Source organism: Symsagittifera roscoffensis, chromosome 1 (genome assembly GCF_963678635.1).
Source record: "Symsagittifera roscoffensis chromosome 1, txSymRosc1.1, whole genome shotgun sequence".
Taxonomy (NCBI): Eukaryota; Metazoa; Xenacoelomorpha; order Acoela; family Convolutidae; genus Symsagittifera; species Symsagittifera roscoffensis.
The window spans coordinates 20,117,780-20,139,952 of NC_087062.1; the positions used below are offsets into that span (position 1 = coordinate 20,117,780).

Genomic DNA, 22,173 nt, shown 5'->3' on the forward strand with positions numbered 1-22,173 from the left:
CCAATACAAGTTATTTTAACAAAAATAAACGGAAAATACTTTACAACCGCAGATATGAACAGTGCATACAATCAAAAGCCACTAGATGAACAATCACGACGTTTAACACAATTTGTTATTGGAAATCAACAATATGAATTCAACCGCCTATTCTATGGAATATCCATAGGACCAGCAGCATTTTCAGCTTTTATGAGCAAATTTTTAGACCACTAATACTTAGGAAAAACGCAATCACCTATTTAGACGATGTTTTTATGCAATCACAGACAAAAGGAGAAATGTTTACAGTTTTAGAACACTATCATAAAATACTTCAGAACGAAAATCTGAAGGCCGCCCCCGATAAATCACACTTCTTTTTAACACGAATTAAATTTTTAGGACATAATATAGAAAGAAACACAATCACTCTATTAAAATCACGCACTGATGCTATTCAAAAACTTCAACCACCAACAAACAAAAAGAAAATCCAAGAATTCCTTGGAATGTTAAATTTCTTAAGCAAGTACGTTTATAAAATGCAATTATATTTAAGACCGTTCTATAATATCCTCAGACTACCAAATAAATCTGAATGGACCACTGAACATCAAACACGATTTGAAGAAATTAAAAAACTTCTAACTGAACAAATTTCAAACACAATTCCAGATCCAAATCAACCATTCTATGCACTCCGATATTTCCGAAAATTTAATAATACAACAATTAATGAAAACACAGACCTTCTAGAATATCAATTAAATGATTCTACAGTTCCCTGTCTCCCTTTAAGTATGATTCTAATAGCTTTTAACATTTCACATACACAAAACACTAAAAGACACTCTGGATCAGAGAAAACATATTCAAATTTTACACGAAATTTTTTATTTCCCAAATGCACCAATTTGGATAAAAGTACTATGCAATGATTGTATAGTATGTCAGCTAAATAAACCTTATCCAAATCAAAAACAAATAGCACAAGAACAAGATTTTAAAGGTCAAAGTTTATATTTTAACCATCGTATTTCATTCGATACAAAAGGACCAATTTCACCATCCTCTGAAGGAAACTCCTACATTATGGTAATTGTTGATGCATTTACACATTATGTAGCACTCAACCCAGTACCATATTGTAACGCTTATTATACTTACACGACACTTTATGAACACTGGATAGCTAAATTCGGATTACCCGAAGTCTTAGTTACAGACAACGGTACAGAATTCATAAATAATGAAATCATCACACTATGTCACTTATATAACATCAAACACAAACCGCGTACACCCTATTCAACTTGGACAAACGGTTTAGTCGAAGGTATGAACCGTTCACTACAAGAATATCTTAGATGTATCATAAATGGAAATGATACAAGATACACAGATTGGTCAGCAGATATAAAATTATTTCCCTTAGCATATAATTCACAAATTACGACAACTCTAGGAATGTCACCATACGAAATGGTTTTTAATCAAAAGCCACGTTTACAGCAAACTCTCATAAAAATACACAAGGTCATTGCCAATCGAATAAAGACTCAGTTTGTTATAACCTACCTTTACACACGCATGATGAAGATCATTTTCATCACCCACAAATCCTTAAATTAGCCTCCGGTACACACACCGAATGGATTTTAAATAGAGATAAAAAACACAATGCAATTTACCAAAGAGTAACAAAAAAATTGTTACAAAGACAAAACATTAACGAACAAATAATTTCACGTTTTACACCAGCCTCAGATTTAAAAATTGGAACATTTGTCTTAATACCTAATTTTAATACACAAAAAGGAATTTCTAAAAAATTACAATCCCTTCGCAAAAGACCATACCAAATACTTGCCAAACCCACTGACGTAACATATAAAATCACCGATTCAGACCAAAAAAAAATTGTTCAACATCGAAACAATCTTTTGCCTTACTACCAAAAAGAATACACACTACGCGAACTAACTCAATTATATTCTTTCACAGGTTTAAAAATTATTCAAAATCACCCACATACGGAAAATGAAATAAATAAACAAAACGACATTCACCTTGAAAAACAAAATAAAAAACCAACTACAACCCAAAACAATACAAAAAAGCTAGATCAAAAAATACCTCAAAAAGAAAGGAAAAATAGAAAAATGATAGAAAAAATTATACCACAGGAACAAGTCGAGAAAACATAACATAGAGAGTCATCACGACTTAGAAATCAACCACGTAAAAACTACAAAACATTCATCCCACAATCTAAAATATTAAAGAAGGTTGAATTCAAAAACAGCTTTAATTTTAAAACTAATAATCTTTGCACCTCTGAAACATTTTGAACTTTCATTTTTCAAAATACCATGCTGACAAACACGCAGCGATTCTAGTTCAAAATTAGCTAATAGGATTCATTCAATCCGTCACCTTCTATAACTATAACACAAACCAATTAGACGAAAGATATCCAGGCATATCTATAACTATAACTTTACAACCTCCAGGTCAAAAATAAGCAAACCACTCAAACTTGACAACTAAAATAAATACCACCATAATATCATAACCCTCCCTTATCTAATAACGCAAAGATCAACAATATTTCCCCACCTCAGACCTCAAAAACCCCCCAACCAAAAATGATAAATTAGCCTAAAGTAAAAATATGACCCTATTAATTTAGACTAAAGTACAAAAATCTCAAAAATACCCCAGATCACCTGACAAATAAAAATAAAGCAAAGAAGACCTCCCGAACACCATAAAATTTGCCATCAACAACTTTTCACAAAACTCAACCCACTTGTCAAAAAATCAATAAATAATTCGACCACACTTGAAAATTGCCCCAAACAACAAAAAATATTCGACCAAGAAGCCATTTCTTAAATGCTCTTCTCTCGATCAGTCAACACAATTTTCAACATTTTCATAAACTTTTTAACAATACTTAAACTTTTATTCATATTTCTTTTTGATACTTTTGAAGCTTTTATAATTATTTTAATCATTTTTTGCAAAATTTTTTAAATTTTCTACTCCTTTTTTTAAATATATCTCCAACTTTCCCAAGTCATTGACCATATTCACAGGTACGAAAACCCAAAGTTTATTTAAATGATACGAACCATTTTTAGTAGAACAGATATTTTTTTTACTATTTGTAATTTTTATAACATTTTTATCATCCCTAATATTGACAATATGCAAATGTATAAAGAAGGCAATCATAACATTTGCCTTAGCAACAATCCTTTTAATTCTTTTCCTTGAAGAATACTACAATAAACATAAATTTTTTCACTAAGAGAAATCAATCAGAAAACCCTCAAAAATTGCTAACCAACAATCACACAGTCAGTCTTCACCGACATCATCCCAAGAAAACCCGACAATACCTACAACTACCCAAAACCCCCAAACATCTACACGAAATTCTTTCCAAGATAACCCATACACCTTTGAAGAACGACACGCTCGCTTATCTGAACCATTAGAACCAGTTCAGCGACAGGCACCTCTAAGTGAACCAACATATAACTTGTACCCAACACTACCACAAGAATTAAGTAGAATAAGAAATATTAATCAAAACCAAAATACAGTTGAAATACATAGACAAATTATACATCCACGACAAAATAGAAATTTTCAAACCCCGAGTTCATTTTGATATACCCCAATCCCCATCACCAAGTACTCCAGAAAACCCAATTAGCATATTACCGGAAACCCCCACACTTCTTTCACAACGTAGCACCTCAAGTATACCCTCAGATTACTTAGGTTCAACACCAACATCTGAACAAATACGTGACAATCCCTTTAACCCCCCAAACCAAACATCACGACTACCATATTGGACAACACAGTCATTCACACAAGGTGAATCAAATTCAATAAATGACCCAATAGATATTTCTACGGATACAACAACATCATCATCACTACCAGAAACATTATCACTACCGTCAACACCATCAATAAGCCAAATTTCACCGCCGCCTTTCCCCCTGAATTTTCCAAATAACCTCGACGCTAGATATCGAGAACAATCATCAACAAATATCCCTTTAAGATTAGATTGGAACACGTTCACAGCACCCCCACCATTATTTGGACAACATCCGGAAAGTAACCGTCTCCACAACTGGGCAATCCATAGACTACAGTATAGACAAGACATCCACGAAGACATTTGTGACCATAACATCCAAATACTCCAACAAAATAGTCTACAATTAAAATTTGAAATCACGGTTAAACTTAACAACATTGCTCATCATCCTTACCCCTTAAACCCACCCAATACAACAGCTCAATAGCTACCACCACCATTCATAACAACTGAAGTAATATATAAATACAACAGATATACCAAAAAGACAATTGGTATAATTTATAACCCATTTTATAACCCATATTTTATAACCTGTACTCAGGATTATCATACACATGTATATTCTAAAAATATTGATACTTCTCCAATTCCTTTTTCTAATAATCTCCGATCAGAACAAAAATCCTTCTCCCCGCACAGGACTCCAGGACTTATTAGTAACACACTACGATTGTGAAGAAAATGAACAAAAAACACTACACAAATATGCAATAAATCAAGTATCACAATGCGAAACGGAACCACAAGCTATAGAAACTACAAATGTAATAGCGACACTGTATTCAAAAGCCCGAGCAACAACAGTCATAGGATATAAATTTACAGCAACATTTTCCGAAAAGAAAGTACATTGTTCACAAGTTTCAAACGGAAAAAAAACCGACATGACCACTAATCATTCTACCAAAGTAATATAGAACGACTTCTACATCTAAATCCCGATGATTGTAAAAACAAGCTACTCAGATTAAACATCACAAGAAATAAAAACACCGACAGAAAAATAGTATATTTTGAAGTCTTTGCCGTTTCTGTACATCAAGCAGAACTTGAAAGATATCAAGGACATATAAAACTAGATGAAAATTACTCATACAACGGCGCACACGGAAGATTAACTTATGACATACACGATAAGCACTGGATACCACACATTGGTATAAATAATCCATCAAACTGCAAAGCAGACACAAAAAACAAAGGATATCAAGAAATAATGTTTTTCGATTGGAAAATACAACTCGAAAAAATACAACTCACACGAGATTTATCCGACAACACAATGATCTATCAAGGAATTAGACTACCTTGTAAAAACGATCAAGGTTATTGTGATCCTACAACACGGACACAAGCAACAATTGTTTGGTTTCCTGAAGATACATGCACAATATTTCAGGTAGCAAAAATACACGCTCGAATGATAAAATTTCACGAAAAATATTTTATACAATCAATTCCATATGAACAAGTCCATCCATCACGAAGACAAAGTACTGATTTTCGAAATCTCCATAATATAGAAAATAAATCAACACGTTTCCAAATATATCAAGAAACAGAAATCGCATGCAACTACAGAAATCCACTTCACAAAACACAATATTCTGAAATATTAGTTTAATACGAAAAAGATTTCGACATGACCACTGGAAAAAAAAATTGACCCTTATGCCACAGGTCACCCTCTACACGAAGGAACATCATATATACCAGTTAACTTTCAAAAAATAATGGTCAACCTGGTGGACACCTAAAGCCACATGACACTAGAAGCACACGTTTACAAGAACTATCACTAATGAATAATTCTTATTTTGGTAATATCCACTATGATATACACTTAGATATGAAGTTAGACTACACGATTAGTCGAATTTTTCAAGAAATGTCACTCTCCGAATTAGAAACACTTCACCAACTATGCGAATTAGAAAGGACACAAATCCTACAATCACTTGCACTAGCAGTGTTAAAAATAATCTACGCAGGATGTTTATTATCAGGAAATAGATCAAATTTTCCAGACTACGAAGGAAACATTTTATGGTTTTATACTTGTACCAAAAAAGTATCACCACTATATGTTTTTGAAGATAAACGATGCTATAAAAGAATCCCTATCTTTTATAAAAACAAAGCACATTTTGTTGACACACTTTCAAGACGAACATATTTTTGGGATACCGCAGTCCCATGTGGATCAAAAAACAGCCACAATGTAGTACAATTGAACCCTGATGAAGATAAATATTATCTTCTTACCCCATACCCCACATTTTGCAATCACTCAAAAAAATTTCACCCGAAAGCATCAGAGCTATTGCTCGTAATCCAAATATTGATTTACAATCAATTGGAATATATTCAAAGACAGATATCCAACACCACATTAGAACACAACAATTCCAAGAATTATTAACACAAATGGACACTATACAAAGACAATCAATTGACCAAAACTTACGCCAACTTGCCGAAACCGCAGGATTTGCAGATATTTATACACAAGATTATAGCGGATATTTTAAAGACATTAAAGACTATATCTATCTAAACGGTGAAAAATACAGACCTCAAGATATTTCACCTATAAATATTTTTAGCTTTGTTACACTAAAAAATGAAATTCTCGATTTTCTAGGATGGCCCTATTACATCTTAGAAAAATTAACTATCCTCTACACAACGTTTAACTTTATAGGATTTCTTTTTTCACTTTCAAAAGGATTCTATAACACATGCGCTATACACACACAAGCAAGTGTAGCACGCATACTATTTGCAGGATTTTTTGGAATTTTTTCATCATCAATAACAAAATTCTTCTAGAAGCACAAATAAAAGAATATAATACAAAAATAGCGACAAGACAGAACACATACGACGAAGAACATAATAACACAGAAGTAACACCTACAGCACCACAGTTGCCACCCCTACCACATAACCATCCATTATCCTTAGTCCCACGAAACTTCCGAAATCTAGCAATAACACATAACCCAAATTTTAGACCAAACATATCGCAAAGTCCCATACAACATATAATGACACATCATTCACAAGATGATAATACATATGAACAAATTATAGAACAACCCCATACCACCGCTTTTCAGTCTCAAAATAATCATTTTTTTTAGCCCATGATGAGCCGACAAATTGGATCCCTCCATCGCTCAAACTCCCACCCAGCCACCCTCCAAACTCAAATCCCAATAATCCCACTTTTTGCTTTCCCGCCACCCGATTTTCCAACTATTAATATAACATCAAGCATGAATTCGGATACTAATTCAGATACTTCAGTTTTATACTCCATTTCACAGCTTAATAACCCTAATATAGAAACCCCTGACGAATTTGCAGTAATTTTGCAATAATTTTCAAACCAACTCCTCAGTTTTTTCAAAAACCCTTTTCAACCGATCCCACTAAATAATCCACTCCCAACCGTTTCTACTCCTTCTTATGCTTCACAAGTAACCCCAGCTTATTCTCCATTTCATTCCAACCGATCATCTAATTCTCCAGAAACTCCCCAGATCTCCCAGGAACTCGATAATTTTATCACCCTACAACAACAGCTAATACACCCTATCATCCTCACTATAAATCAAATTTCCTCCACAATAGAATCCTCAAACCCACCTACTCCTACACCCTCCTCAGCTTACACTGCATCATTAGCACAATCATCTACATCCACCAAATCATCAAATAGCACTCACCGAGCTGATCGCACTTTTAAAAGAAAATTCCCGAACCATCCATTCCCGACCAAACCAGGAACAGCCTGCGAGTATATTAATCATCCACACCACACCAACACGAAAAAGCAATCACCTTACCCTCATTCCCACAATATAATTTAAACACACCTAACGACACTAACGACACGCGTAGTTTTGTAGATGAACATGTTTTAGTGCCTACACTTCATTGGACAGCATATTACCATTTTACTAATCCCCTTTGCCTGCCACTATCTAATACTCATAACGATATAGAAAAGAATAAATATATGCTATACAGACTCACCGCAACATTAACATCTAGACAACTTTGACATCTAGACAACTTACTTATATAGGATAGAAATTAACATCTAGACAACTTACTTATATAGGATAGAAAAAATCACTAAAAACATTCACTGCACCCCGAGCTAACGAACTTACAATAGAATATTACGACCATAATATCATCCGAACTAATCAAGACCAATTTCTAGATGACGACCGCTTCGCTAACCCACAACTAACAGAAAAATTCTTCATCAAAAAGTCATACGTATTCACACTTAATATTTTTGATAGAAAATAGGATCACATCATTTCTGAAGCACAAACTGATATGCAAGCTTACGAAAGTTTTAAAGAAAAATTTCAATTATTTTCACTAACCTTTCACTTCCTTGCACCACATGAAGGCAATTTGCACTGTTCACACGAAATTATGTTACGCACTAAACAGACTCACACATATACATACTATCGCTTCATACAAAATCATTTTGATCTACATACTCCATCAAGACAACCACACCATCGTTTTCAGTTTCTTAACTCGAAATACACTTCACCATTTTTTCTTAATTTCACTTATTGCATCAAAGATACTAACCTCCACGGCATCCTCCGCAATTATGACCCAGTAACACAAATGTATATATTTTGTCCCATCACGAAGACCTTTAATGCCGAGGAATCCAGACCCTTCCTTATCCCATATGAATTTATCCAACCTATAGAAACCCTTATATTAAAATTTATTCACAATACTAAATATAATCACAAAATTTATAACCTCATTCAAAACACACCTTATGAGTTTGCAGTAGGCACCGAAGAACTAACAACCATTAAAGCGTTTCAATTGCTTTGGCCACTGCTCCAAACTAAAAACATCATTCGCAGACTAGCAAAATTACTAAAAAATTCAGACATAATACGCGACATCTTTCCCCACGGCTTTTTCCCAGACGATTAACAGGTAAGTATAATTTAAAAATACTCTTAACTAATAAATTTAAATTAAAACTAACCATTTTTTACTCATGTTTCTTTTAGATTTTTAGTCTTCATACCACGATCATTTGCAAAAACAGAAAAAAAAATAAAAAAAAAACTTGTTAGAATTCTTCTAAACTTGATTAACATTTTACACAAGTTATCTGATAAAATTCATACCAAATGTAGTAAATTAATCTATAAATTATTCCCCCATAAAGCAGTAAATTTAAGTATGATGAAAATTTATAACTTTAAATTTCCCCCAAAACTAGCAGTAAACTTGAAATTCTATGTAATAAATTGATAAAATGCAAATGCAGTACTAACCTTTTGATATTTTCATTCACTCGCACAGGAATTCTATCCAAACTCGCACAGCTCACCCACAAAGAATTGTTTAAATAATGATTTTAAGTTTCAAGTTTTCACACTCAACAACTCTAACACACGATAACAAGTTTCAAACTTTCCTTTAACCCAGTTGGAAAGGAATTATATACTAAACCAAACTAACCAACGCAGCTTACTAAACACCACAAATCATAAAATAACAGCATGACTAAGAAAAGAAAACCAACGGTACTCAAATCGGATTAACCCAGTTTAAAACTGGATAATTTATTCTTTTGAAGACTATTATAAAGTCTAAGAAAGAAATAATAAAACACAAAAAAGTCGAAAGACAAACCCATAACAAAAACAATTTGATTTTTGAAAAAAGGACACAACCAAAGAAACATAAGAAAGACCAACATAAACCCAACATAAAACGTTATCACATAACAGGACCTCTCAAAGAAACCGCACGAAATCATACTCCCACTCCTGGCCTAACCCACCAGAGAGGACGTCTTGAGCATGCTCTATAGCCGGCCTAACCCACCGCGCTACATCCACGCTTTGTTACCACACTTCTATTTTTAATAAGAGGTACTCAAGGGTGAGTAACTCTTCAAAATAACCGAACTAAAACAAAATGTTTTTGTGAAAACAACTAACTTATATCATAATTAAAAAACCGAACTAATAAAAATTTTATAAAATGTAAATCATGCCTTGCAGTATATAGATCAACACACAACAACAAAGACGAACATCCAAAGACAAAATGACCCCACTACACTCGAACAAGAATGGCTAACCACAATCGATATGCCGTCCACAATCACAACTCAAAGGATTTAGAGTAGGACTTGACTTCGCAGAAAAGGACTTCATTGAACTAGACCAATGACCACCTCGATATTCAAGTATACGTACAGATCCGAGTTACAAGGCATCCCTTCCACGCACAATCTCCACGCCATTCCCAGACGAGGTTGAACACAAAACAAGTTCTCTACATAATACAGAAAAACCCGTCATAGCAAACCATTTTGAATAGCAAACCCGTCATAGCAAACCAGATTGATTTCGTTGGGAAACACAGTCGTTGTCACAAGAAGAGACATTGATTGATGCCCCTAACTCCAGCGATCTGGAACTTCTCTAACAAGAGGAACCGGACAAGAATACGATGTTCGCCAAAAACCAACGTTCATCATCCATCCTTTGAATTGCAGAAAAATAATTCTAAAACACTGTAAAACCCGGATGGGTGGAATCTGATCTAAACTATATTTTATGATTGGATAAATTAGATATTTTACCACTGTAAAGTATTTAATATTAACCAATCATGATCCACCTAACTAACAACCCACTTATTTGTAAGTGCTGAAATTACTTGTAGTTTCAGCACCAGAGAGATTTGAATTTAACTTAGAAATTAGTTGTCTCTCCAAGAGAACTTCAGCAGCCGCAGCAAACCAGTATACCCTAGATCCATTGAGCCTAGCAGAGACTAGTTAAACACCCTGAGACTAGAAAGTATAAGAGTAAGATAAGGATCGGTATTAGACTAAGAAGTTGCACGAATCTATCCGGCCGAAAATAAGATAGCGTGACGAGCAGACGGTGTACCCTATCCGAAATTACTCTATGAGTTAACCACAACGGTCCTAACTCACTATTTTGTGTTGATAACAACTTGTTGCTAACAAATACTGTCTAATTAATTAGTTTTTTCTTATAAGACCCTAAGACGCTGCTCAACAGCTTATGAATCATGCTGAACTAACTATGCTGAATTATGGGTTTGTAGTCATTTAAATACAAAACTTAATCCGTTTGAGTCTGACCTTAAAAAATAGTGCAAGACACGCGCTTGGTTCAGACCGCTCTCTCTTTACATTGAGTAAAGTTCGTCACAAAATTACCTCGTTTGACCCTCTAATTTGCTTCAGCTGAATCGTGGAAGACAACCACAGGTGAGAACTAGAAAAAAATTACATGAAATCACTAGCGGTTTCATGTATTTTTTTTCATTCAGATTTATGAATTCGCCCCCTATCCACCCAACAAGCCTCTCTTTGGTACTATTTTACGGATACCATTTACGGCTGAACGAACCTTAATTTTTCAAAGCCGCTTTTGGCGGCTCCAACATATACTTTTTTGAGAACGCATAGTGACCCACCCAAACAACAGCTATTTTATAGTTAAAATTTACAAAAAGAGCCTAAAACGGCTTTTAGAAACGCTTAAGAAAAACCCAACCTAGATCCTCTCCGCATGAAAATAAGAGTTGAGGTCCAAAAACATCAACTCGGTCAGAATACGGTTGAAAAAAACTTGGCATAAGAAGACGGTCAAATCTTTTGTTCAAAAACTTTTGTTCAATGAATTACCACTTATGATCTCGAAACTTTTTTTTTTTAAATCCTCTATCTGATTGAACAAAAAAAAGTCAGCAAAAGTTTCGAATACCTTTTAAATAATCAATAGCTTCGACATTAATCATTACTTATTTTAAAAAGCCATCAACAAGCAATACAGTTAATAGGTGATACAACGTACCAAAAATCAATAAAAAATACCAAAAACCAATGGTATCGTAAGACCTATAATTTACCAAAAACCAATGGTGTTGTGAAACCAATATTCGAATCTATTAGTTCACCTTAATTCATAAGCTAGTTTGTGGATCAAAAATGCAATAAGATTGGCTCTGCGGAAATTTATTGAAGAATTTATCGATATTTCCTTAAACAGGAGAAGATTTGCCTGGAGACAAAAAACTTTAAAAAAACTCGTAACGTTTTCAAAGTCTGCGAAGCCCTCAATCTTCTTATGGTCCTTTAAATTATTCAAATAAGGATCTAAAAATGAAAACTCCATTAGGTATTACTCATTCATGTGTTCAAAATGAATGAAATTTAAATTTCTTCGATCGAAAAATGAAAAAAAAATCATGATGCGCAAAAACTATCTCATAACCAATTATGAAGACCATTGAACAACATACGAAAATGTATTACATAAACTAATATCTCACTTTCTTATATTTATCTATGGCTGCATCTGAAAAACAAATCTAGATAAACTGCAAAAAAAAAATCTCAATGCGAATAATCACCGGGGAACGTGCATACATACACTGAACTACAACAAACACCCAGACAGCTGATTTCAAATATCATTTGAACGAATTCTTTTTTTCGCAATTTTGTTTTCATTTTTTTTCTTAACTTATTAATAATAGAGGGTCAAAACTTTGACCAATTGCTTGATGAAACTAACCGGGTTAAAGGAATTAACCTGGCCAAAAAAATAGAGAATTTTTTTTTGAAGGTGCAAATTAACCTGTATATCACAATTAGTTTTAGAGGTGTTCTTGCTGTGAAAGTTTCATTTCAAGAAAATTTGAGGGATGTCAATTTATGTACTCAAATTGTTGCTTTAGGAAGCAGATGCGCTTGATTTGCTCTGTTTATTGTCAAAAAACGACAGTTCAAAAAATAGATGGAGTGACTCCGTCCAGTGTTAAAAAAAAAGCTATATTATTTATGCATAATGTCGCGCTGAGGATAGAAATAAGCCAAAGCAAAACAATTCTACCTAATTTTTCTGAACAATTACTACTCCCCTCTGTGCGCAGGATTCTCATTATCAACTATTTTGTCTGAAAACTTTTGTCCAGTTTTTTAGTATGAGCTCCCAATAATTTTTAATAAATGTGGCGCTGAAACATCTAAGTCCGTTTTTGACGCGGACGAAGTGACTCGATCAGTATTTTGTCTGTAGTTTTTCGGAAACAGCGTAAGTCAAGCTTATCAGCTTCATAAAGAACCAATTTAAGCATATAAATTGAAACTCTTCAGCTGGCTGCGACGACATTTTCACAGCAAGAACATCTCTAAGACTGGTTACGTATATTGGCTAATTTACGCATTCGAAACAAGTTTTCTCTCTATTTTGCCTGGTCAAGTCCTTTCAAATAGTTGCATCCAGCACTCGTCATTTTTAAACCCTGTTTCTTCAATAATCTTTGAATGCAGCTATGTCAAATTTTTAAACCTGCATCTTCATTAATTGCAGTGAAAGCGAGAAAACAACGTGAGAAGAAGTTCGTTCATTTGTTCGTCAAAAACCCGTCTCTTCTTATTTGTTGTAGCCCAGTATGACGTTTCATCTAAGAGCATTGATTAAATTATTTCTAAGACAAACAAGCATGAATCAAAATAGTTTTTTAAAACAAAAACACATACATAGAGGCGAAGCTGAGCTTCGCACCACTTGCGATACAACACAAGGAAAAAAAATCGATAAAGTCGAAAAAACTAGACCTACCAAAAGAAAAAAAACCAGTTAGAATGTGAAATCAGCACCGGAAGATAATTTAGCCAGCGGTAACAAAGACCAAAAAAATACATTGGCAAAACCCTTTGAGTCGGAAAAAAACAACAAGACTTAAGACATATGAAAAGTTAACAAGTCTCTCTCAGCCTCAAGTAAAACTTTATTTGCTCATCAAATGAAACAAAATGAGGCCACCAAGGCTACATATTATAGACCCAAGTATTGACCCAAAAAATTTTTTTTAAATTAAACCTGCTGAAAAAAATCAAAAAACCTTAAGACTAACAAACAGTTAATACGCCCCAATCGCCCTCAAGATACAGAAACTCACACAATTTTGTTTTGCTCGTCAGAAGACGTAATTTGAAGCTGAAAATGATATAAAATAGGCCGCAATCTATCCAGCTGAGAAAAAAAGAAAAGATCGAAAAAGCCGCAAAAAAAATTCTTGCCATGAAAAACTTTAACTAGAGTTTTTATTTTAAAAAAAGCGTTTTGAGTGATCCAGAGGTGAGCACAAAATGTATGTTTCAAATAAAATTATTCACAATTAAGTCATTAAAACGGTAGTAAACCGATGTTGGTATTCGAATACAGCAGGTCGCGCAACAAAAAAAAATCAAAGGTTTCGAGCAAATTTATTAAAAGATCTAGAAAGCCAAAAACTGATTCTGAAAGTTTACCGTTTTTCATGTTTAATTTTTTCTGTTTAATTTTTCGTTTTGCATTTTTAATTTTGTGTTTAAAGTTCAAAAGTTTCTCATTAGAGCTCAATTGTTGTAATATTAACAAAAATAGTAGAATGCTAACATTAGGAAAATAAGCCGACATTAATAAAGCTGACTGATCTCAGTGCCGAAAATGTACCAAAAAAAAGCGAACTTTCCAAAAACTCAGCTGCAACTCTTAACGTAAATGCCGCGTTATAACTTCTTGTAGCTAATACAGTAAAATCTTGTAGCTGATACAGTAAAAAACGTAAGAAAGCAAAAAACACTTGCTCAAAAAACAGAAAAAAAAAACAAAAAAATGATTACAATTGCGTATAAAATGTTGTTTTAGTTCATACAATATCCAGCAGTTTTTTTTTAGAAAATACTGGACATATACCGTAACACACGCGTGTTTTGCATAAATAACCTTGTACATAAATAGCTTAATTTTGTACATAAATAGCTTAATTTTTCAGGTAAGCTCTGATCAAAATTTTTGATAAAATTTTGATGAATTTTCTTTTGGATATCGAGAAACTGTTTTGTTGTCTTAAAGATATTTCACGTTCTTCTGAAATTGTGTTTTGATAATCATAATGATTTTTTACTTTTTAACATAAAACGGTTTATGAGCACTTTTAGAGTTTAAGGGACTAAAAAACAACAAAATAGATATGATTATCCCAAAATACTCTCAAATAGCACCTGCAAACAGGATTGTAACATTTCGGTCCATTAAATTGAAAGCTAGAAACATTCTACTTTTGATCAAAAACTTTTATTTAAGGTGCTTGATTCCTTGAAAAAATTATTATTTCTAACTAATATAGGTAATTACCAGAGAAAATTACTGATGAAAAAATGAAATTTTATGGTTTTTTTTGCAAGTGATTTGATAGGTTTTTTTTTGTCGCGCAGTGCGGTTAGTTTATCTTTCATTGCGCCGTCGCGCACAACACTCCCGGACATGTCTCTTCAGTCTGTGAAGTCTGGAAGTAACCATTTTCAATCGCCACGGTCAGGAGATACCAATTTTGGTTGCGACAGTCTGGAAATACTAAAACTCATTTGCGATTGTCTAATGTTAAAATCACAACTTCGGCCCGTGAACGCCTGAATTTTTTTGAACAAATTTTGCTTCGATGGCGTTTCTGGCGTTTTGGATGACAACAGGGGCGGATCTAAGATTTTCTTGAAGGGGCGGATAGTAAAAAAAATTGTTTTCTTAGATCGACCAAATTGATTTTCTGCGCTAAATCAGACCATTTTAAAGGCCTAATTTTAACCAAAATTTCGGCGCCGTAAGCAAGTTATTGGGAAAAAAGAGCCAAAAATGCGATTCTAGGAATTTTTTGGAAAACGTTATCTAAAAACTTGTACTTCAAAATTACTATATGTTGCCTAAAGCGCTTTTCGAAAAATTTTTGGGCCCGTCAACCAAAAACGGATGTCTTCAAATAGTAATAAATGGAGACCCTTCGGGTCGAAAAGAAGCCCCCTGAAAAAATTAATTGCAACATTAATTTAATTGGTATTTACGTAATTGTCGTGAAGAGTGGCCCTCTGTATTATCAATACCCCTGACTGTAATTATGTCGCATATTAAAAACATACCACAAAAATCAAAACTAAATATTCCCGTATATTAAAAACAAACAAAGGGCCATCTTTGTAAGGCACTACCGTATTGATTGACATTTAATTCTGACATTTAGTTCTTCAATAACTGTGAATCACAGCTGTAAAATCAAAAACGATGGACCAAAGTAGAGTTATAGACGTGAAAAACAACGAAAACTCCATTAATGGCACGATGGACCAGTCTTTCGAAGTCTCAACAACCAGTGGACCCACCGTGTTTGAAAGGAACCCCCTGATACTCGTGGCTGTGCTAGGAGGGCTGGGCTGTGCTTCTCAGCTGATTGCAATCCTAATTTCCAGGGGCCTAGTGGGGGACTTCAGTGCGCGTACTTTTCTGTGGGTACAGGCAGTTGGTCAGATGTTGCAGCAACTGGTGGTGATTCAATTCTCTCTCTGCGGTGCTTTTGGTACGTTTTTTGTTTTTATACGTTCAAATAAGTATTTGTACAAACGGTGCAAATATCTTTATTCACAAGAGATTCAAGATACGGTCTGTTATGATCTTAGCCGTGAACTGTACCTGAAATCCTGCTGAAAAACTAAACGCATTTTTTATTTTTTAAATACTTTTCTGAGCTCAAAATTGTTGTCTCGCCCAGAAGCCCACCTCAGGAATTAGACCTCGTGGCCAACCGAAGTCTTTGATCTTTGAAACTATTTTACGAATTCCATTTTTAGCTGACTCGCATTTTTTTTGAAGGCGCCTTTCGCGTGACTATATACAATTTTGAATTGGGAGAGAATGCCAAAAAACGCAACTGTTTGGTCCAAACTTTCAAAAAATTGTCTAAAAACACGTTTTTGGGCCTATTTTTCGGTTGATGTTGCGTATTACGGCTTGCTATCGAATAAGAGTGTTCGTTTCTCGGTGCTTCAACTAAACTGGGAATATGTGGTTGATGAATTCTTTTCTCGTGGATAATTGTAACAAAAGATATCTCAGTCTTGTCATATGTGTTCACAGGAGGCGTTTTCTGTCTACAGCGTATCTCGCGTACATCATGCAAGACCCTCATTTTCCTCGGGGGATCATTTTTCCTCCTGGCCGACTACCTGGCTGTTCCGGTGGCATTGGACCGCATCAACGCAGTCCGCTACCCTGTTTGGTACAAGCAGAGCTGCACCCAGAAAGCTGCCTGGCTCGTTGTAGGGCCAGTATGTCTGGTCATTTTCATCCTGGCCATCCCAAAATCCATGGGTAAGCGTCGTCCTTATGAATGACATCTAGAAATACCTGCTCAATTAAAGCGAAAATTTTTCATTACTTAAGCTTTGTGCGAGCAATTTCTTCTGCGAAAAATTGTCCCAGAGAGGCAATCAAAATATCTGAGCCAATTTTTTTGCTGCGATTTGTCCAGATGCAAAAATTATTTCCAGGATCGGACCTGGTTGGGGGCGACTGTGTGACGCTACATGAGCAGTACGACCAGTTCCTAAGTCTGATGGGGGTTCCAGCTGTCGCATGTGTAGTGGCATGCACTGTGCTTCTGCTCGTGTTGATCCGACAGAAGAGTCAGAGTAGCGTCAATTCATCACATGACGCACAATCACAACGACCGGTCAGTTACATAACAGTCAAAGTTGCGTAAGACTAAATAATTCAGATTTGCAAATGTTTACCCTAAGGCGAAGCGGAGCTTCACACCACTTGCAATACCTTTTAAATATAGCATCGCAAACTAGTATACAGGTTGAAAGAGAAGGGATACAGTAAAAAGAAAGAAAAGCCACTGAGTCGGAAAAAAATTTGAAATTACCACAACTACATAATATTCAAAATTTATTGAGCGGTATTTGGCCGACAAAGGTAAATTTGCAACAATGTTGTCATAAAAAACTTTTGAAAGTTTTGAATTTATAATTCTAATGCACCCTACAAAAACACACAAAAGGATTAAAATCTTTTTTCTTAAATACGAAGTAAAATTAGATGACTAAACCGATAAAACTTAAGTCAAAACATTTCAGGCCTAGTACTTTTTAAAGCGAAAAAACGATATAAAAATCAGATTTTGCACCTTACGAGGCCAAACTGCGCAGTTTGTGAAATGCAAGCGGATCCCGTTACAAGGACGCACCTTTTGTTCTTCTTTTTTTTCTTTCCTTTTCTTTGATCGTTGCGACAAAAATATAACACGTTCAAAGACTTGTCTCTGGAATCCAGGAACATACAGACACAAAATTGTGCGCCTATCCAGTACACAGTTTGGCCTCGTAATGCAATTTAAATCTAACAGAAAGAAAACGATTTTAAAAAGAGTAAAAAATGTTTGTAGCACAAAAAATCCGTGACGTGGCAACTAAGCCAACACAACATAAGCGTACAAACAATAGGCCAACAATTTTTTAAACAGAAGTCAAAACAAAAAATGGCGTTAAAAGGGGTTAAAAAACAGGTCTTGGTCAGATTCCAACCTAGAACTTTTGCCCTCCCAACCGAAGTAGTCACCTCTAGACCAAGTGTGCCAGAGAACTTAGGAATTTCGAAGTTACTATGAGCCAAACTTAAGTTACGATTTGATCATGCTTGCTAATAGCAAGCTTTAAATATCAAAATTTATCAGAAAAAAGCCTTAGAGTTCAAATACCTGCATTAATACAGGAAAATAACAAATGCTGATCAATAATTATTGAGAAACATTTCCAGCAAAATTAATTTAGTGAAAAAAAAAATTCAAAAAAAGTCGTAAGAATTGAAATGAAGTTTTCCATAAAACTTCAAAAAAGTGTTCGCCAAAACAAACCATTAGAAAATCTAACACCGCCAAAAAGCATAGCCGACATACAATTGGAAAAGCGTCATTGAAGGCAAAAAAAACAGAAAATAATACCGACTTTTTTTGGACAAAATCTCACTTTTCGAATTTTAAAATAAATGCCCTTAAAAGTCTTTGAGTTTCAAGCTTACTTAATGATTGACATTTTTTGCTGAAATTAACTGAGTTTGAAAAAAACTGGATCGATAGGAACTTTTTTTTGCTGGAAAATCTGAAATCAAGTTCCACTTTCAAAGCTAGAACTTGATTATGTTTTTTGTGACTTTTACATTTTTGTGTTTGATAGTGGAATTTGCTTCATTCATTCAACAAATGAAAACACGAAAAAAAATCATCGTAACCTATATAAGAGTATGAAGCAAGTTCATCGATTCTTCATAAGAACGAATTCTAAGTAGGCGGTTCAATGGTGAGTTTTAGAGATACATCAAAAAAAAATCTAACTTAGAAAGAAAACCAGCGAATTTTTACTTGGGTTGCGCTTAAAGTTTATTGGTTGTATTCATCTCAAAAGCAGAAGAAAAAAGTAACTCGTGACATTTACGTACTTTTCTTTTTCGACGTTTTGTTTTGACAGTTTATGTGCATTTTTGATAAATAGATATTTTTTCGTTTATTAGAAGACCAACGGTTTTGAATTAATATTGGAAAATTTTTAAGTTCAACTTGAAAACAATCAAACAATTTTGGTTTCTGCTAATCGCAGAGGATCTTAAAAAGGATATCCAGCCCGTTGTTCTTCCTTCCCCGCATTTGGCGCTGAATTTTCAATACCACGTTTACGAACATCTAATTTTCATTCATCGAGAAAATTGAGCATTTCTGCTGCAGAATTGAATGCTGCACAAATGATTAAAAAGTTTTGTTAAACTAGCAGCTAACCCGAAAAAAGCCTGTATTCCGATTTGATAACGCTTGCTAATGGCAAGACTAATGATTATTAATACAATGGTTAGATGTTAGATTCCAGTAGGTTTAGAAGCCCATAATTAAACTTAAACACAGGGGCGAAGCTGATGTCTGCGCCACTTGCGATGCAAATTCAATGACTATGAGTACAATCAAACGGATAAAAAAATTGAAAAAAAAACTTCAAAAAGTTGATTTTGTCAATAAAAATTGCAACAAAATCCCAAAAATTCCAAAAAATTTACTGTACTTTTAAAAATTATACAAAAAGCTTTCCGAAATTTAGAAAACCAATATTTAAAAAATGTTTTCAGCTGAATTAATGATAAACAAAAGCAGACAGACAATAATCTAAGTTAGAAAAATTTCAGTTTGCAAAAAAAACAGGTCTCGGCTGGAATCGAACTGCTGAGCCTTGCGGTCTCAAACATAGGTTTTGCAACAACTTGGAAGGAAGCTGAACCTTCCAAAAAATCGGGCTAAGGGAACTAAGCCGACGAAAAAAAAACAGGCGGACGATAGTCAGAGAAAGCACAAAGTCTCTTAACAATACAAAGACAAGTTCCGGCCGAATTAGAACCCCAAGCCTTTGCCGTCGTGAGATGTTAAATTACCTCTACGCCATATGTGCCAGATGGTTTCTTAAATTTGAATTTTTTTTTGACAAGCAGTACCGAAGCCGAAAATACCTGAGCAGAAACCCTTCAAAAAAAATTCAAACTAATAAAAAAAATTAGGTCCCTTTTTCCCTCAGAACACAAACTCGCGCACAATTTTTTTTTCAGTACCTAAACTACGCAAGACAAGGCCAATAAGACGATATAAAAAACCGAAACCAATTCAGCCGAAAAAAAAGACGAAACTATATTTAAAAAATTATTAAATCGAGTTTGTGAAATTACAACCAATGTACAAATCAAATTTCGATTCAACCGGATTTTTAATATGCTAAGAAAATGAAAGCAACTACAATGAAAACTGTTTACAGCAAAAATATACGAGTCTTAGATGTGGCAACTAAGCCGACAAAAAATAAGAAGACAAACATTAGGCCGACAATTTCATTCGAAGCAGAACGTTTCCGTTAGAAAAAAACAGGTCCTGGTCAGATTCGAGCCCACCACCTTTGCCGACCCAGGCGTAGTCTTTACCTCTAGGCTAAGTGTGCAGGAAATTCTAGGAAGCTTGAATTCATTATGACCCAAGGTACTATCAGGAGTCCAGATGAGTCTTGTAAACATAAGTATTTACGGAAAAAAAGTCTAGTAACCGATTGTAATAACCATGCTCATCGCAAGGGTTATTGTCAAGAAATTGAGCACGCCATCATAACTGATTCAAATACTTTTGTTAAACAAAAGTTCATCCAAAAAATTTAACGATATTCCTACTTGATAACATATCCGACTTGATCTTTTCAAAATTAAATTTTTCTTGCTAAACATTTTGAAAACGAATACAGAAATAAGCATTCTTTATTTTCTCACAATAAATAGCAAATAATTGGATTCATTTCATACGAGATTCAAAATATGAGGTTTTGAAATTATTCAACTTGTTACTTTCCAGATTACGCTCGCACTGACAGTGACCTCAACTGTGTTTGCCATCTTCGGGATCCTGCAGTACCTCTTGATGTTCCTCACTTTCCTCCTCCGAGACCCCCACAATCGGGCACAAGGGGTACTGTTTCTGGGAATTGGACAGCTTCTCGGATCCACTGGGATTATAATCAGAGGTCCTGTCATGCTGCTGATGAAGCCAATGCGTAAAGCATTCGCACGAGGACTCAGAATATAGACGGCAATTTAGAGAAAAGTGTTGTGGCCAGAAAGGGGAGAAAAAGTGGTGCATTATTCTTCAAATTTTGACTAATGAAGACATCGATAAAATTAACTATGATTGATTTGATGTTTTGACTTTATTAGAACTTTTATATGATAATGATAATTTATTTTAAAGTTGCTGTACTTAAAACATTGCAAACGTTCTGTGCTAATTCTGTGGTTAAAACATGATGTGCTACTTACCCAGTTGTCCTTGCTATCTTATGCGATTTGAAATAAAATATATTTTCCAACCGCTGCTTTATTTCTGTGACTGTTCGATTAATTTTTCGATTTATGTGATTCCGTGATTATGTTAGTGCTTTATGTCCTTGTTCAATTAAACTAATCTAACTTGAGATCATCAGAATTAATTTTCCCCTAAAACGTACTTCTACTTAGATTGGTAAGTAGTAGTTCATAGTTTTTGAAGCCTATCATTTCCCGTTTAAGCACTCTCTGGGTTCGATAACACGGTTCCCCTTCCTGATTTGGTAATCAAAGATACTGGAACCTGATCTAAACTACATTTTATAATTGGATAAATTGGATATTTTACCACTGTAAAATATTTAATATTAACCAATCATAATCCATCTAACTAACAACCTACTTATTTGTAAGTGCTGAAATTACTTGTAATTTCAGCTCCAGAGAGATTTGAATTTAACTTAGAGATTAGTTGCCTCTCCAAGAGAACTTCATGTGCCGCAATAA

The 22,173-nt window shown here is 34.4% G+C and overlaps 1 protein-coding gene across 1 annotated transcript; it reads left to right on the plus strand.

Moving 5' to 3' along the window:
* The first annotated feature begins 11,091 nt into the window (after positions 1 to 11,091).
* Positions 11,092 to 21,723, plus strand: LOC134851837 (uncharacterized). The gene is made up of 5 exons (XM_063868138.1): positions 11,092 to 11,219; positions 16,019 to 16,351; positions 16,909 to 17,142; positions 17,322 to 17,503; positions 21,200 to 21,723. Exons 2-5 carry the CDS (start codon positions 16,060 to 16,062, stop codon positions 21,428 to 21,430), a joined length of 939 nt encoding a protein of 312 aa, XP_063724208.1. The 5' UTR covers positions 11,092 to 11,219; positions 16,019 to 16,059; the 3' UTR covers positions 21,431 to 21,723.
* The last annotated feature ends 450 nt before the right edge of the window (positions 21,724 to 22,173 follow it).

Coding starts and splice junctions, on each gene's coding strand:
- LOC134851837 (XM_063868138.1), top strand. CDS start 16,060: ATGGACCAAAGTAGAGTTATAGACGTGAAAAACAACGAAAACTCCATT. Junction 16,352..16,908: donor CTCTCTCTGCGGTGCTTTTG/GTACGTTTTTTG, acceptor ATGTGTTCACAG/GAGGCGTTTTCTGTCTACAG. Junction 17,143..17,321: donor GGCCATCCCAAAATCCATGG/GTAAGCGTCGTC, acceptor AATTATTTCCAG/GATCGGACCTGGTTGGGGGC.